The 17,610-nt window shown below is 42.3% G+C and overlaps 2 protein-coding genes across 2 annotated transcripts in view; both read right to left on the reverse strand.

Annotated features, from left to right (window-relative positions):
• Nucleotides 1-6,182, reverse strand: part of LOC118080387 (uncharacterized) — an 81,761-nt gene extending 75,579 nt beyond the window's left edge. The window contains exon 1 of the mRNA XM_088661961.1: nt 6,145-6,182. The gene's annotated coding sequence lies outside the window, so the exon portion shown is untranslated. The remainder of the gene's footprint in view (nt 1-6,144) is intronic.
• Nucleotides 6,183-12,688: 6,506 nt separating this feature from the next.
• Nucleotides 12,689-17,610, reverse strand: part of LOC132591727 (collagen alpha-1(XXIII) chain-like) — a 207,894-nt gene continuing 202,972 nt past the window's right edge. The window contains exon 4 of the mRNA XM_060271654.2: nt 12,689-12,978. Coding sequence (XP_060127637.1) covers nt 12,926-12,978 — 53 coding nt within the window. The 3' untranslated portion in view covers nt 12,689-12,925. The remainder of the gene's footprint in view (nt 12,979-17,610) is intronic.

The following is a 17,610-nucleotide window of genomic DNA, read 5'->3' on the forward strand; positions in this document are numbered from 1 at the left end:
AACTCATCTTATGTTAAACCCTTCCATCTTTGTGTCTATAGCATGGAGATTCAATTTTTTTCTACTTTAACATTTTCAAATGGTGTTTTCTTTCTAAAATAGTCTATATTTTTGGTACCTACCTCTTTATTAATCTACTCCTTCTTGCCCTTAGGCAATGACAGCAATCTAGTTGCAGTGTCATCTGTGGGACTGCATGGTGCCTAGCTATCCCACTGATTCAAGCTTTTGTGTTGTTTCTGCATCTGCTTTATATCTCTGCTGTGGCTGAATACTGCATCTAGATACAGATCAGTGCACAGAAGAGCTAGGAATAGCTATATTTTCAAGTAAACACTTTCCTGAAATAACGTAACATAAGACTGTTGTCTGCTTGCAGTCCCAAAAGCACTAGAGGGCGCCTTTAAGCTTAGGAAAAATGTGCAAGGCAGAAAAAGAAGAAAGGAATACAAACACACAGAAGCTTTTGACTCAAAACAGGATAAATGAGTTGTTTTGTAAGGCCACTATAAAAAAATATACAACATGGACAACCCCATACATAAGCCATATTGTACCAAGAGAGTACTGACTTTTACACAAACACACACACACTGAGTTGGGAGAGGATATCAAAAATTATTTGTGGTCTACACAAGTCACTCTCAGTACCTATAGGTTGTTGTTGTTTAGTCGTTTAGTCGTGTCCGACTCTTCGTGACCCCATGGACCAGAGCACGCCAGGCACTCCTGTCTTGCACTGTCTTGAGGCCCAGGTGGTTTTATTGGTTAGGAGTGCCTACCTGCAGGTTCTTCTAGGATAGAAAAAGTCTGCCTACAGCAGGAGCCAGCAACCTTTTTCAGCCGTGGACTGGTCCACCGTCCCTCAGACCATGTGGTGGGCCGGACTATATTTTGGAAAAAAATAATGAACAAATTCCTATGCCCCACAAATAACCCAAAGATGCATTTTAAATAAAAGGACACATTCTATTCATGTAAAAACACAGTGATTCCCGGACCGTCCGTGGGCTGGATTGAGAAGGCGATTGGGCCACATCCGGCCCACGGGCCTGAGATTGCCTACCCCTGGCCTGCAGTAACACATGCTCTTGTAGCCTCTGGTTTGGACACTTGTAATGCATTCTATGTAGAGCTCCCCTTATAGACACTACAGAGGCTGCAGGTGGATCAGAATGCAGCAGCTAGTGTCCTAACGGGCATCACCAGCCAGACACATATTATGCCAGCTTTAAAAGATCTGACCTACTCACCAATTTACTTCCAAGCCTCAATCAAGGACCATATTTAACATACAAAGCCTTAAATGACTTGGGCCCCAAATATCTTGGTGGAGAGACTCCACCCATATTAACATGTCTATCCATGTTAAGAGGCCCTGGTGCAGTTCAGGCAGTGGTAGCGCATGCGAGGGCTTTCTCCATGCCATGACAGCCCTGAGGCCTCTAATTGCGTGAATGGTGTCACATTTAGCACTCACAGTCAGAGTCTTCACCTGTTTGCGTGCAGCTTGGATAGGGGAGATACATAAGCTGAAGTCGGGGCAGGGCCTCTCTGTTGCTGCAACTGCCTTATTGGGTGCACACCTAGGAGTAGCTGAGAGATGCTGACATACCTTTCCCTAACTTGAAAGTATAATTTTGACAATAAAGCATTAATTCCCCACTCTGAACATCCCGTGCCCGACAGCATTGTGACTCTGTCACTTTTTATTCAATCTATCCACTTTCTTCTTCGAAGGACCGTGCAATTGCATTCTTGTTTTGGCCACGATACCTGATAATGCTTACTGTACTTTTAATAGCTATTCGAAGGCTGAAGCCAAATCGGTATCAGTTACGCTAGTGCTGGCAAGGATTATGATACTACCAGGATTAACTGGGTTGAAGAGCACTTAAGTGACTGGCAGGACAGCCAATGGGTAGCATTATTAGAATGTAAGCATGTAAAACATCAGTTCCACCCACAGAAATTTATCAGATGGTGTCATACCAACAGAAGTGGGATACTTATCTCTCTTCATACTCCTTAGGCTGTCATACCCAAGTGCAGTAATAAAACTACAGAGAGGAAGGAGAAATCTTTAACTCCTTAGTACATGGGAGGTTTTAACCTTTTTCACTCAACTGTGGTCCCAAGCTAGATCAGGTCACTGCACCTGTAATTTGGACTTCCCAAAAAGGATCTGTTGTTTTATGTCAGGGATTGCCAACCTATTACCTGTGAAGGCTTTGCCTTACCCCCAGGAAAGGCCCCTAGACTGAGCTTTTTATTTTATTTTGTTTTGTTTGTTTTATTTATTTTATTCTAAGTATCTAGTCCTCCTAGAAAGAAAGTTAAGAAGCAAAATGTGCAGGTACCCTTCTAAGCATTTTATCTGAAATAGCCAGCTTGGCTGTTCCTGCCTGTCACAGTGTTTTTACCCGCTGTATGAAGTCAGCTATGACTGATAAGTGAGTCGTTTGGACACCAGGCAATGGCTGGACACCCTGGGGATCTAAAGAGTTATGGTCAGGGCCGTCTCTAGGCCTAGACTGGGTGGCGCTGCTGTGCCAGGGCGCCTGGCCACCAGGGGCGCTGCTGCGCCCGCCAGACAGCTGATGTCTGTGAGAAGGACTTTCCTCCCTTCCATTCGGTGCCGCACCCAGAGGCTCCGTCCTGCTGCCCGCCCAGAGGGCTGCCTCTCGCCTTTCCCATCTCCCCTTCAGCAAAGGGGCCCTCAGGGCACGCCGGCGGGAGCTGCCAAAGCACCAAGGCACACCGCGATGCGCATGCTTTGCCAGACCCTCGCAGCACACGAGGGCTGCCAGGAGGCGGCCGGCTGCCGAGGGCGAGGCCCGGAGCTGCCGCCTCTTCCTCACCGCCAGGAGCCCACGCCTGTCCTGACCTGAGCTCAGCAGCAGCAGCAGCACCAAGGAAGGGAAGCATGGTGCGGGCTCCTCCTGGGCACCGCCTGTGGCTGCTCCTCCTCGCGCTGCTCCTCCACGCGCTGCCAAGGCTAATGTGGGGCCACCTGCAGTGCCTGGACTTCAAGCCGCTCCATTTCTGCATGCAGTACTCAGACTTTGGCTGCTGCGATGTGGAGCGTGCCATTGCCCTGCTGGAGCGCTATTACCTAGTGGCTGAGAACTTAGACCAGGCTGCCTACGCCGCCTGCACCAGCACCTGCAGAACCTCTTGTGCCAGGTGACCTTGGTGGGGCCATCGCCCACCCCTTGCCTCCCACCCGCACCCCCAAATCCTAGTGAGAGGGGCCATGGTGGTGTTAGAGTGTGGGACCTGTGAGACCAGGGTTCAAATCCTCACTCAGCCCTGAAGCTTATTGGGTGACTTCGGGCCAATCACTCTCTCTCAGCCTGACCTACCTTACAGGGTGTTGTGAGGATAAAATGGAGCAGGGGGGGAAAGCGGCATACAACTTACTTTAGGGTTCCCCCCTTTAAAAAGGTCAGCAACTCTGGGAAACAGGGGGGGGGGCGAGCGCTGGAGGGACCTTTGCACCACAGCACCGGATGGGCTTAAGATGACCCTGGTTATGGTCCCCTTGCTTACTGCACTTTTCCTGCTTCTTTCTTTTCTAGTCCTTGGAATCTCCCTTTGTTTTTCCTCAGCAACCAGGACCATAGCTGCCAAGTTTTCCCTTTTCTCGAGAGGAAGCCTATTCAGCATAAGGGAAAATCCCTTTAAAAAAGGGATAACTTGACAGCTATGACCAGGACGCATCTTTCCTGTGTTGGATTTGTTTGAGATCAAGTAGTTCCTAGAAGTTATTTTCTGCAAATACTTATCTCCTCTCAAAATGTGAAAACTTTGCAGAGGCTTAGGAATGTTTCCTGCTGTGCAGGAAGTAGAGGCCAGGCACTCGTTATGGATTCACTGTATAGTAAACTTAGAGCACAGTGAAATCCATGTCTACTCAAAAGTCTGTGGCCATTTATGACTGGTGCCCACAGTACTCTCTCAAAATTTGAAATGTGCCCACTGGTTGGTGGAGTTGTTATGTCCCTCTACCTCAATGGAGATTTTGTAGTCACACCGAAAACAAAGCTAATAGTGGAGCCTTAAGATTGAGTTTCTCAACTGTGCTCCTGGAGTACTACATACCAGTTTGAGTCCAGGGGAAGTAATTTGATGCTTGCCAAGGACAATAATGGATCATTTGCTCTGGAACAAAGGGTGAGCCTAGGAATGAATTTTAATGTGCCAGTATCCAAGCATCCCCCCACTGAGGATAGATTATAAATGTATTACTGACCCATTGGTATGTAACTATAGGGGATTAGTACATTCCAACATTTCCTGTTTGCAGGGTATTGTGACTAAAAATAGAGCTAAGACTCCAAAAAATAAGCATTTTTTAAACACAAACACACAGACACACACACATGATTAGTCAGTAAGAGTATTTCTACGACCCATGCTAATTCATAAAAGAGCATTCAAATTCTTAGTGACTATATTTAAGCAGACCACTTAGAACAAATCCTGTTTGCCTAATCTTTAATAAATTAAATTCTTAGCATTTGAAAGCCAAGAAGGTTTTTACACAAGTTGGTACCTTTTTTTTTGCTTTTGCCCTTCGCAGAACTCCTCCCAGTAGGTAAATCTTTGCTACTTCTATAGCTAGTCCTGCTTTTCTCTTATTCAGAATGCTCATTTACACCCTATACTTGCCTTTAATACATGAATTAACACAGACATCACCAGAAGAGTTTCTCCTCTTAGGACCAACCCCACCCACAACTCACATTATCAGTAATTAATTGCTACACTTACGTAATTGCAACTCATGCTATGCCAATGTAATGAATGGGAAAAAGAGCTAGGAGCATGCCACTTGTTCTTTTAAAAAAACACCAAACAAAAGTACTGTATTTGTACAGTGTTTACAGAGAAATAATGCACCACCGTCTAATTTTAACCTTAAAAAATGGCATCCAGGTATGTAAAAAGGAAGTAACCTTGCTAATGTTTGCTTCAACAGACTTTTTTTTAATGCTACATGATGTTGTCATACTGGAGTACTAAAATGACGAAGCTGTCTGTCTCTAACAGTGCAATTGTATAATCAGCTCAGAAATCAGGCAGAGATAACCTGGAGCTACTTCCAGGTAAATGGCACTTGGAACTGCACCCTAAAGCTGAAAAAGTTATTAAATAAAACTAAACAAACAGTCATAAAAATTGCACAGGTAATGGGAAGGACTTAAGACACCTTTATCATTTCTATCATAGCAATATCAAATAGGTGTTCGTGATAGTCATGCAACCATATTTCACACAGTAAAAACAGCAATGATGGATGTGTTATCTGGAAAACAAATTGCATTTCCCCAGATACAACTATGGTACATTACATGCTGGAAATTGTGATGATGATGATGATGATGATGATGATGATAATGTTCCAGCAATAGAAGCACAGGTTTGAGAGAATATATCTGGAGTGGACAATACATAACAAATGCCTATCAAATGATCTTGCGGCAAGGCAGATCCCAGATACTAGCCCTAACACATATTCATGCAAATGACTTCCAAAACATCCCAGCTGTTCTTTTCTTTCACAGCCAGAGAAATAACTGTGCATTTGCTGTACTGTAATAATCTGTAGATCACAACTAAATATAAGCCTTTCTCTGTTTACAATTAAGCAAACTCTGAGATATCTCAATGGAAATCTGTTCAGTGTCGGCCTTCCTAAAAACAAACAAACAAACCGAGCCAAACAGGCTTGTAATTCCTGTGTGAATGAAGACTTTGAGAACGCTTATTTTGTTTTTCTAAGATGCATATTCTATTGCATGCACATCCCCCTTACACTGGACAGAAGGTGGAAGCCTGTGCATGTGGGTGTTTCATGTAGAAACCAAGGAGCTTTGGATGAGATCCAAGACTGCCAACCTGCATTTTAGTTGCTCATCCACTAATGCCAATTAAATAAATTGCTACCAATGCATATTGAAACAGCTCTTCAAAGATTTAATATTAAAACCTTAAAACTGTGGTAATGATTGAAAGGAGAAGTGGGAGGGTGGAGAGAGAGTGAGCGAGTGCTGAAAAGGATAGGAAGAAGACTATGAGGTTCAGAATGATGTGCAGTTTGGAGAAAATATTACAAAATAAAGGGAAAGGCAAAGTTACCGGGTAACCAACTCGTCCTGACTGCCCCTGTGATATTAAATAAGGAAAACAATAAGATCAGTCAATTGCACTTAACAGCAGCAAGGCATCATAGAATATAAAAAGTCAGGGGTTGATCTGAAAGGGAACAGAAGCTCTGTCGGGGACAACCCCTGTCCCCAGGGCAGCAGGAGAGCAGAACAGAGCTCATGGCTGGGTATAGTATATCCTTTTTTAATTTTTATCTTTGCAACAACCATATGAGGTAGTAGACTGGGTTGTCAGATTGTGATCTGCCAAAGACCATTCTCCATTACGGGTAGTATTCAGCTAAGTTTTACTCAGACTGCACCTATTGAAATTAATGGACTTAGTCATGTTCTTTAATTTCAATGGGTCTCACTGAGTAAAACTTAGTTGAATACCACCCTATGCCTCAGCAAAGATGGAAACTCTCGTCCTGCAGGCTTAGACCCAACACTGCATTGAACCATTAGTCCACATGAAACAACTTTTTCTAAGAGTAGTTTTCCTATTAACAGGGGATACCTGATATATCTCAGAACTGAAAGCAGTGTAAAAACCCAAAATTCAGCTGAAAAGTAACCTTCAGGTGTCGTTGTTAGTTAATGTACGTGGTGGTTTCCCCAAACATGCCCTCATGATCCCATTTGATTTTGTAGTCCTTAATGCATCACCATGTGCAAGTCACTAGGATCACACATAACCACCTTCATTGTTAAAAAATAATTATAAGCCAAATGTTTGATTCCGTAGCTCTATGGTCATGCTGTTCAAGTGCAATTGGAATACTCATGGTGAACTTAGAGTGCAATTAGAGCACATGGCTGAACTTTGCCTCCCTGCTTTTTCTTCTTTTTGAACTACAAGTGGACATCAGCTGGGAGGAGATGAGTCCTTTTCAGAGGGAGAGGGAGACTGTCTTGCTTCCTTGACCCTTTTGCTTTGCCTTAGGCTGGACCATTGCCTAATGTTGCTTCCAACCAGAGATATAAATTATTTTCTGCAAATGTAAGGCAGCAAGAGCTGCATCTGTGCAGCAGGTTCAGGTTACACTATGCAGTGTGTACATATAACAGAGGCATAAACCTATATTATTTATATATACATGCAGTAGTGGTATAAAAATGTATTAGCTGACACACTCTTTAATTATATGCTGTGAAGTTCATGCCTCTTCTATTACAACCCTTGAGAAGGTCATGAGCCGAAGGGGAATATGCAAGTATTTTTATGGGCATAAGTTTAATATGTATTTGGCATCTGGATCACTGAATGATATCTGGACAACAGTAACCCAGTTTACACCTTCAGACAAATGTTCCTCCAATTTTTTTTTAAAGTTTGTGCCTGGTTCCACAGCCGAAATGCTTAATAAGAAACGGCTTTAAATAATGGAGCACTTTGATCCATTCAAAATTCTCCTCACACCAAACTGACCCATTGTGATAATTTTGTTTAGCAAAATAGGAACTCAGAATGAAATATAGGATTGGTTCTGGATATCTGAAGATTACCTGGGGCAGAGGCAATCTGTGCACTCCTTACAGTACTTTTTCAAGCTGGCTCACTTCTGCTCACAATGGGGGACATTCAGATTAGAGGAACTCCTCATAAGAAAGGAAGGTTTAGAGATGACAATTGGGAGATGAGGGTGAACAAGGAAAAAATATATGTCTCTCCACGTATTTTATCTTTTTTCACCTGCTTTGTTCATGTTGCCTCTAAAATGAGAGACACATGTCCACCTCTCACTCCCAGAGGGAGTGCCTAGGGCCAATAGGCCTACCCATTTTGGTAACAGTAGTAGAGGTAGTAGTAAAAGTAGTAGTGGTAATAGTAATAGTAATGTTGTTGTTTAGTCGTTTAGTCGTGTACGACTCTTCGTGACCCCATGGACCATAGCATGCCAGGCACTCCTGTCTTGCACTGCCTCCCGCAGTTTGGTCAAACTCATGTTCGTAACTTCGAGAACACTGTCCAACCATCTCGTCCTCTGTCGTCCCCTTCTCCTAGTGCCCTCAATCTTTCCCAACATCAGGGTCTTTTCCAGGGAGTCTTCTCTTCTCATGAGGTGGCCAAAGTATTGGAGCCTCAGCTTCACGACCTGTCCTTCCAGTGAGCACTCAGGGCTGATTTCCTTCAGAATGGATGGGTTTGATCTTCTTGCAGTCCATGGGACTCTCAAGAGTCTCCTCCAGCACCATAATTCAAAAGCATCAATTCTTCGGCGATCAGCCTTCTTTATGGTCCAGCTCTCACTTCCATACATCACTACTGGGAAAACCATAGCTTTAACTATACGGACCTTTGTAGGCAAGGTGATGTCTCTGCGTTTTAAGATGCTGTCTAGGTTTGTCATTGCTTTTCTCCCAAGAAGCAGGTGTCTTTTAATTTCATGAGTACTGCTGTCACCATCTGCAGTGATCAAGGAGCCCAAGAAAGTAAAATCTCTCACTGCCTCCATTTCTTCCCCTTCTATTTGCCAGGAGGTGATGGGACCAGTGGCCATGATCTTGGTTTTTTTTGATGTTGAGCTTCAGACCATATTTTGCGCTCTCCTCTTTCACCCTCATTAAAAGGTTCTTTAATTCCTCCTCGCTTTCTGCCATCAAGGTTGTGTCATCTGCATACCTGAGGTTGTTGATATTTCTTCCGGCAATCTTAATTCCGGCTTGAGATTAATCTAGTCCAGCCTTTCGCAAGATGAATTCTGCATATAAGTTAAATAAGCAGGGAGACAATATACAACCTTGTCGTACTCCTTTCCCAATTTTGAACCAATCAGTTGTTCCATATCCAGTTCTAACTGTAGCTTCTTGTCCCACATAGAGATTTCTCAGGAGACAGATGAGGTGATCAGGCACTCCCATTTCTTTAAGAATTTGCCATAGTTTGCTGTGGTCGGCACAGTCAAAGGCTTTTGCATAGTCAATGAAGTAGTAATAGTAATAATAATACTGAAAACCCAATAATAATGGACTCAGTATGTACTATGCAGTTCAGAACACTCCTGTGTCAGTGACCCTCCATACTCTCTACCTTACCATACAGAGTGTTTTATAATATTTTGTATGGTTGGTGCTAAATTACGAGAACATGTTAAATATATCCTTCAGGTTGCAGAAATTACCTACTCAGCATGTGACTTTAATATCCTCTGTAACCAGCTCTTTTGAAGCACTTTTGAACAGCATACTCATTCTGCAGACAGGATGGTCAGTCATCTAGCATCCATAAATACTGAACCACAAAGTTTAATATTTAATATGTGAACCCAATTTATGGCAACTGAAAAGTAAGAAGCAGCTTTGGTGGCACAGGGAGTGAAGAATGAATTCTCGGCATAGTATGATGCTTTATGGTATGTGTAGTAATGAATTCCTTATGGCAGAAGAAAGAAAATAAAGGGGGAGGGGGTGCGCAGAAGAAACCAATTGTCTTAAATGTAATGCTGTCCAAATACAATAATATTGGGGACAGTAGAAGGACTTTGTCATTGTTGTAGTTAGGGTTGGAAAGAAACTATGCTTTGCAACTATGCAACAGTATTATACGGAGGTAAATGAAAACCTTATTTAGGTGAAAAAGGCATATTTGCAATTCAGTCATAGTACAGTACATCAATTCCAAGTGAAACTGATTGGATGCAAAAAGGGAATAAATCTTGCATGAACAGTCCAATTAAAAAAGTAAGCAAACTGTGCAGTGGAAGGAGTATCAGGGTCTGGTCTTGCAAGTAGCAATGGATGCAATCTAAAGCCACCAAGTACAGTACAGTCCTTTTAACATCTATGGAGCTCTACATGGAAACACACCATAATTCACATATGTTATTGATAGCTAAATTGGAACCCAATAAGGTTACATTTTCAGTTATAATATTATGAGGTATGGCAAGCAACAACATTTAATTATCTCCATGATTTTAAAAAAATCCAGTGAAAAGTTACTATAAACAAGTTGGCTACACTTTGTCTCTCATGAATTATCAGTGAGCACACATTGCAAATTCTATTGTAGCAGTTCCTGCAGAATTGGCTAAAAAACTCTAAACAGAGTGCCAAGCTGTCATATAGCCCAGCATAAATCCTCAGTGCAATGGTTTTAAAATGAGCTCCCACCACCATAGTTAAATTCTACTAATAATTACCAGTGACACACAAATTCCATGAAACCGGTAGATTAGTGCCGTATCTATATTTTAAAGCCTGAACTGGAGAGTACTTTGAGCAGATCTGTTTCAAAGAATCCAGTAGAATAAAATACATCACTAAAATATGTTTCCCATGAATTTCCTTTATAACATCCATCACTGGCTTAATGCTCATGCAGGATAACAAAGCACAGCAAGAACAAGTTTTCTACAACCTCCAATTTCTGATTTTTCTGCAGCAAACTCAAGAAGGGGAAAAAAATAGTTTCAACTCCTATTGCATGACATGCCTAACGTTCAAAATACAACAGCAAATTTCAAAACTGGCACTTTGATAAATAAATATCTGAAACCTAAAATCCAACCTCAAACAGTTTAAAATTTATTTTAGCTAATATTAGAAGGATGTTTATGCAGGGGAGAAAAACTTTTTTTAATGTTATATTTTAAATATTATATGGAAAGCATTTTCTGAGTCTTAAGGGTACTGAATTGCATTTCCACCATTCACAATTGCAGGCAAGTGCTAAGAAAGATGTGAAATGGGGCACAAAAACTTCACAGTTGATTATTAAACTAAGAACACACTTAATACCCCATTATGAAATTGCCTCGAGTGGCAGAATTCAACAGAGTTCTAAATATGTCTTTTCTTTCTTGATAGATTTTGGTTGTTTGTTTTACTACCAGACACTAAGTAAATCTAAATGTTTATTTGTATTTGCTCTGATATTTGAGAGGGAGCTTACTAATTTGAAGGAACCTCTCTATACAACTTTTAGGAGCCCAGCTGATGAAACCACAGAGAGCAAAGCTATTCAAAGCAGCTTCACAGCCTGACACAGTGTTTCCCTTGGAACCTTTGACAAATCACATCCAACCCAACTTAATGGGTAAATGTGAAAAGCTTTGTAGATCACCTATGCAAGGCACCCCTCCCCTCCTGAGGTGAAACAGGAATTGCCGCCTCCTGCCCCCCTGCTGTGCCCCCACTTCTGCTGCTGCCACACTCTCGCTCTCGAACTGCTGCTCAAAGAGTTGCTGCTTGGCTTTCCACTGTTGGGAAGCGGAGCAGATTGGCAACATGGCACACAGGAATGCCCCAGCTCTCACTGAATCTGTCAGGAGCCAAGGTGCTCCTCAAAGTGCTGCCACTCAGCTTCCCTGGTGGAGCTGTGGTGGAGCCCTGGCTTTCACCAAACTTGGCGGGAGCTGGGGCAATCCTTACAGTGGGCTGCTCACTCAGCTTCTCCGCCTTTAGGTGGGGAAGATGAGTGGCAACGGTGCATGCCAGAACGCCTTCCTCTTGGTGGCAGAAGTGGTGGAGCAAGCAGAGCATCACCTCTTGCACTTCCACTGCCTGAGGCGGGCACTTCACCCTGTTTCATGGGGAGGCCAGCTCTGCCTCCTCTTCTCCCACTATAGCTGCCTCCCACTTGCCTTTGTGCTACTGAAGGTACACTGTGCCCTTCTGGATGCCAGAATATACCTTTAAAGCATGTACAAAGCACATCCCCCCCAACACACTCACACACACGAAAAATTTTTCCAGGAAAAATGGGGATTTAAATGTGCATGAGTGTTCATGACTTGAAACAATATATGTGGATACTGTATGCATCCATCCACATCTGATGACAAAAAATAAAAAGTACCCAAAGTATTACCTGTAATTCTAGTTCAGGTAGGTAGCCGTGTTGGTCTGCCGTAGTCGAAACAAAATAAAAAAATCCTTCCAGTAGCACCTTAGAGACCAACTAAGTTTGCCATTGGTATGCACACTAAGTTTGTTGTTGGTATGAGCTTTCGTGTGCATATGAAGAAGTGTGCATGCACACGAAAGCTCATACCAATGACAAACTTAGTTGGTCTCTAAGGTGCTACTGGAAGGATTTTTTTTTTATTTTGTTTCGACAAAAAACCAGGGCACTGCAGTCAATCCCTCAGACAGTTACGATTTCCAGGAACTCTTAAACTACAGTGTCCGGAATTCTCTGAGGGGGAGAATGCGTTTCAAATGTGCCTTAAAGTTATAGAGCATATAACTGGTCTCTCCCTCTTTATACCCTCTTCATGTTATTGCTAAGGGCAGCACATGTAAGGGTGAAGAGTGTAGGCAGGAATGGAAAGCAGAGCTAGAATTTAGATGACTGCCCCATTAAAACACATTTGCAACGCTGGTTTAAAAGTTTTTTTGAGTAGGTTCTTGGCCTGCAGTGTTTACAACTTTCTGAACAACCTCAATTGCGCAGCTCCCCAGCCACAATGCGGCACATTTAGTCACAGCTTTGTGCCATCAGCATCAGTAGCAACCACCCCTCAGACATGTTAGAGGCTGCTGGGAGCTGGTGAGGTAATTTAACATTTGCAATAAATAATACAAGCATAAAACAGGCATATTGTTCATTTATTTTTGAGACCCACAAAAAGATGTTTGAAAAAAAAGGTTTTTACTAGACTTTAAATGGTCAAAAAGCCATGTAGGCAGAGAGTGAAAAAAGCATTTCCCAAACATTCCTATAACAAGCGCAGGGAAAAGCAGCATCTGGTACCAATTTATGCCCTAGACACACCTCTACAAAAGTACTGTTCCCGTGAAATGACACAGAAAGGAAAATAAATGCCTTAACTTTGTTGACTCATGATCAAGAGTAACATCCATGTACTTACTGGAGGACCTGGAAAACAAAACACAACACATTTAGCATTAATTACAGAGAACATAGAGTATTTTCCTACCATGTAAAATGTTCATTCTGAAGATGACAAATTGTGCGAGAACTACCCTCTTCCAAAGCATGAACAGTACAACATATTACACAGTGTAGCATCAGTTCACAGTGTAGCATCAGTTCTTAGTGTGGTATTATGTAGTATCATGTCAAATTAGTATAGTAGGTTTAGAAATAAAAGAAAAACACCTCCCCCCCAAACACTTAAAGCAAAGAAAATAGTAAGTCAACTTCACTGCATGAGTGCTGAACCATTAAGAAAGGACCTAACAAATTTGACTCCTAAGGGTGAAGTTGGAAGAATGTAGGGTCTAAAAAATGCCATTTCGGGGCCAGATTAAATAGGGCAGGTAACCATCCTACTTCTAGTTTGTTAAACTTCCAACTTGCATGCCACAAGGGCTGCTTATATATACGTTAACCAAGAAGCTGGTAGAATGTATCATGTCATGTTTTTCCTTGCCCCACACAGAAGGAAAAGTTCAGCTGGAATCAGTTCCCTCTTGGAAAGGGCATTGAACATAAATGGCTTCCTAGGTATCTCTCATATCTTCATGTGTGAGATTTTACCTACAAAGGAAGACACAGTATACATATATGTCTTTTTTGGACACTACAGGTGGTGGATCACATGTTTGGATTACTTTGCAGCTAATAAATCAGAGACAATGGTTTCAGCCTTCTCTCTCTCTCTCAAGCTAATAGCTCCCCATCTGAAGTCTAAAGTAGTACTTTCTAAAGAAGACTTTACCTTGAACTATTTTTTTGTATATTGAAATTGGCTCGCAGTCAAGCTCAATAAAGTGAAACCTCTGGAGTGCTAGTATTTGTTTCGCTAATAAGGACAGACTCTTCATACCCCTGCTCATCTGCTATATCCTCACAAAGACCCCTGCCCAACACTGAGGTGAGCATTTAGTTTGAAGAGACTAATGGAATCCACATTTCACTCCTATTTAAAAGAGGCGTTTTACACTCTCTTTTCTTTCTCCTTTAGCTTCTTCATGCTCCATTTCCTACATGATCAAAACCAGAAGGATTAAAGGAGGGGGGGGGGAGGGATGTGGGAAAAATTAAAGAAAAACTGAACTCCCTGAAAAACAATATAAAATGAGAAACATGCTTTTGTTTGTTTATGCAAGTATCTTCAAACACTAAACCTATTTTAAAGCCTCTTTTAATACCATCATCAACCTGAAGAATGGAATTAATAATCACAGGCTCATTACAGAATCCACTGACTTCACTGTGCCTTACAATCACTTACGCTGCTGCTGCTGCTGAAGAACCACAGCTCAGGGTGGTGTGGGAAACCACCCCCAGTTAAATAGCCTTTTATTAAAGCTAATGTGTTGAATGCAGACTTGGATCCTGCAGGGGCTACTGCTTGAGGAAGGGGGAGTGATGCAATTTTCACCAGTATTCCCTGCAGCCTCCAGCACCGCCTCCCATGCTGCTCCAAAAAGTTATCCAATCCTTTTTAAAAGGGTGGTGGGTTGCAGGGTGAATCAATCAAAATTGCCTCTTCCCACTTGTGTTTCCCAAGAGAAGAATTCTTCTCATGTTTAGTGTGGATCCAACCTTTTGCACATCATCATAACACTTCCATACATTGGGTACGGTGTGTGTGTGTGTGTGTGATTCATGAATCGATGATGGTCCCCTTATGCAGGAAACTGGCTTTTTATGTCTGCTGACTCTAAGAAGGTAGATGGAAGTACAGCAAGTTCAGTCTAGATCAGAAATTAAAAGGCTTTCTTATACAAGGAAATGTATTTTGTCTGTGTAGAGAACTAAGCTGGGGAACACTGCTTTCCTTTCTAGGGATTGTATGCAAGCAGATACATTAGAGAATATTCCATTGTGCAAAGAGAACTCCTTGTGCCTATTGGAACATTTTGCTTAGCACTACATTGAACGCAACGCAAATCCAACAGCCATGTCTACACAGAAGCAAGTTCTACTGTTCAAAGGGGTCTTCCTCCCAGGTAAGTAGTGTTAGGATTGCAGCCTCAAATGCTCATAAAATCAAAATAGTCGCATGTCTTAAACCAAGCTCATAATTTCAGCAGGCCTAACAATTTGTGATTTAAAAAATAAGAACATTTGCATTGGCCATCGTTAGGCTCTTGGGTCAGCAGCATAATTAGCTGGCAAGTGGAGTTGTCATGTGTTACATCACATAACCACTTTCTTTCATTATGAAAATAACTTCTACAGGAAATAAATTAATTTCAAAGATTAATTAGTTCCCAGCTAAACCCTGCATTTCCAGAATGATTTTGTTAATGATCACCCACATTAACACAAGGAACCCATGTTGCTGGACATTTTCTTGGACTTGGCTATGAAATACTTGCAGCTGTGATTAAGTGAAGAAAATCTGAAACACACACACACTATATTTTATAACATAATTGGAAGTGGGGCGTCATTTCATCATCCACACGCAGGCATTGTATTTCAGTACAGTGCATTTCAAAACAAGTTAGGTATTTTTGTGAGGCACATTCGATTGTATAGTCTTCTTTTAAAGCCCTCAGTCAAGCTTCTAAGTATACTCTATGGGTCCAGGTCCATTGATTTCAAGAGGTCTACTCTGAGGATGACTAGCAATTGATTTCACCATATACCTTTTATTAATAAACTACCATGACATGTCTACAATACTGTCCTCACATTATATCAGTGTTGAATGCCCTCTAATGGTATTTCATGTCTCAGGATGGTTCACAGGATAAAATCAGAATATAAAACCACAAAATACATAATCAAAATAAGAACAACAACCCAGTAACGCCCCCTCCCCATTTTAAAAGAGCATAGGATGTCAATAAAATCAACCAAAGGCCTGGTTAAAAACAAAGGCTTTTGCCTCTTGCCTAAAGGTATATAATGAAGCATTACACAAATGGGGAGCCACTGCAGAGAAGGTCTGTTCTTGTCTTTTATGTATTAGTTGTAAATTATTCTGAGTACAAATGCAGAAGACTGGGGTTAGAAATAACAAACTATTCTTGATGTTGTTAACAGAGCCTAGCTATTTTCTAATCAGCACCACTGCAATCAAATGTCATTCATGTTCAATATCTTCAGCCAAATCCTGTCCTCCCTCAAAGAGTTGCGGTGTGACCTGGCAACCAAACCCTGTGTTGTGGGTGGGTACGATTGGATAGCCACAACACCCTATTGGTAGGTCCCTTGATGCTGGGTTTAATCAGGCCAATGGGACACTAGCCAAACCAATCAAGGGACCTATATATGCCCATGCATGTGACCCAGAGCTTCCTCTTTTGGTCAGTGCATCGGAACACCCGCCCACCTCTCCCTACTTTTAGGGCTTGTGTGCTTGACCTTGCGATGTGGTTGTGTGTCTTCTCTCGTTGGGACAGGGGCACAGCAGGAATTTCCCCCACTTGGCTGATTGGCTGCTGCCACTTGGGTTTCGCCTGCCACATAGCAAATCGTCACAACTTGTAAGCTCTGATTCAGGTGATAGGGATGGGGGAGCGCTCTCGCCATCCCTATGTGAAGGGTACTCCGTTAAAGGAATCCAGGGACTCTATGGTTTGGTCAACCCTGTGAGGGGGTTGTGCCCGTGCCTGAGTCCAGGGGGACATCTGGGTGGTGGACATAGCATGTCCCCGGCTTTCTGCCTATCCAGGTGTTCATCCTAGGCTGGCCGATGCTGGTGCCCTGGGTCAGCGCTACCTGCAATGGTGCAGGGAGCTAATTGAACCAGAGCCTATGCAACCACTCACTTGCTGTAATCAATAAAGTTGTGGCCTAAATTCTGGCAAAAACCAAACCAAAATTTGAGTCTTGTCTGAATTTATTTAAGGGGGGAGGTTCAAAGGTCTAAACATGCAAATTGAAGTGCCAACCCCAACAGTAACTAATGAGAAACCTGGAGCACTGGCAGGAATATCACATTTTAACATTACATTAAACAGTGAGTGCAACCTGGAGAGTTAAATGACAAAGTAATTAACCTTCTTAGCTCACATCCGGCATTATCATCTCCCATGTGAAGAGGACTATGTGGGAGGGAGACTTTGCCCGCTGGGGGCACACCTGGAACCTCGTATTCATGGAGATTCCTGAACAATCTAGAAAACTGATATTCCAGCATTCTATATCATGTAGTGAGTCTCCACAAGGAGTGATGGGCGACAAGGCTGAAGGTGTATCTTAGCATGCTTGTCCCTGTTCTCCTTCACATGATGCTACTTGGGCGGGAGGTTGTTATAATGCTTTGAGAGAGCTATTCTCTACAGTAATAACAGTATCAATAATAGCAGATGGCTAAACAAAGATAAATTATTACATAGCATCTTTTATGACTGGTAAAAAAAAGTTTGAACTATTCCTTCCTTTCCACAGTACTGAAGTATGGAAGTAATTGGGTGATGGTGCTGGGTGAATTAATGCAGACCTGAAGGGTTTTGAGTACACTATGAAAGTGTGTTAAATGGTAACCATGATGTGATCTTACAGATTGTCAGAGCTGGGTCAAAGGCAAACACACAGTGTGTGGAAAGTATGGATCCAGGAAGCAGAGACAGCAATACAGCTTTG

This window comes from Zootoca vivipara, chromosome 2, assembly GCF_965207765.1.
Source record: "Zootoca vivipara chromosome 2, rZooViv2.hap1.1, whole genome shotgun sequence".
NCBI lineage: Eukaryota > Metazoa > Chordata > Lepidosauria > Squamata > Lacertidae > Zootoca > Zootoca vivipara.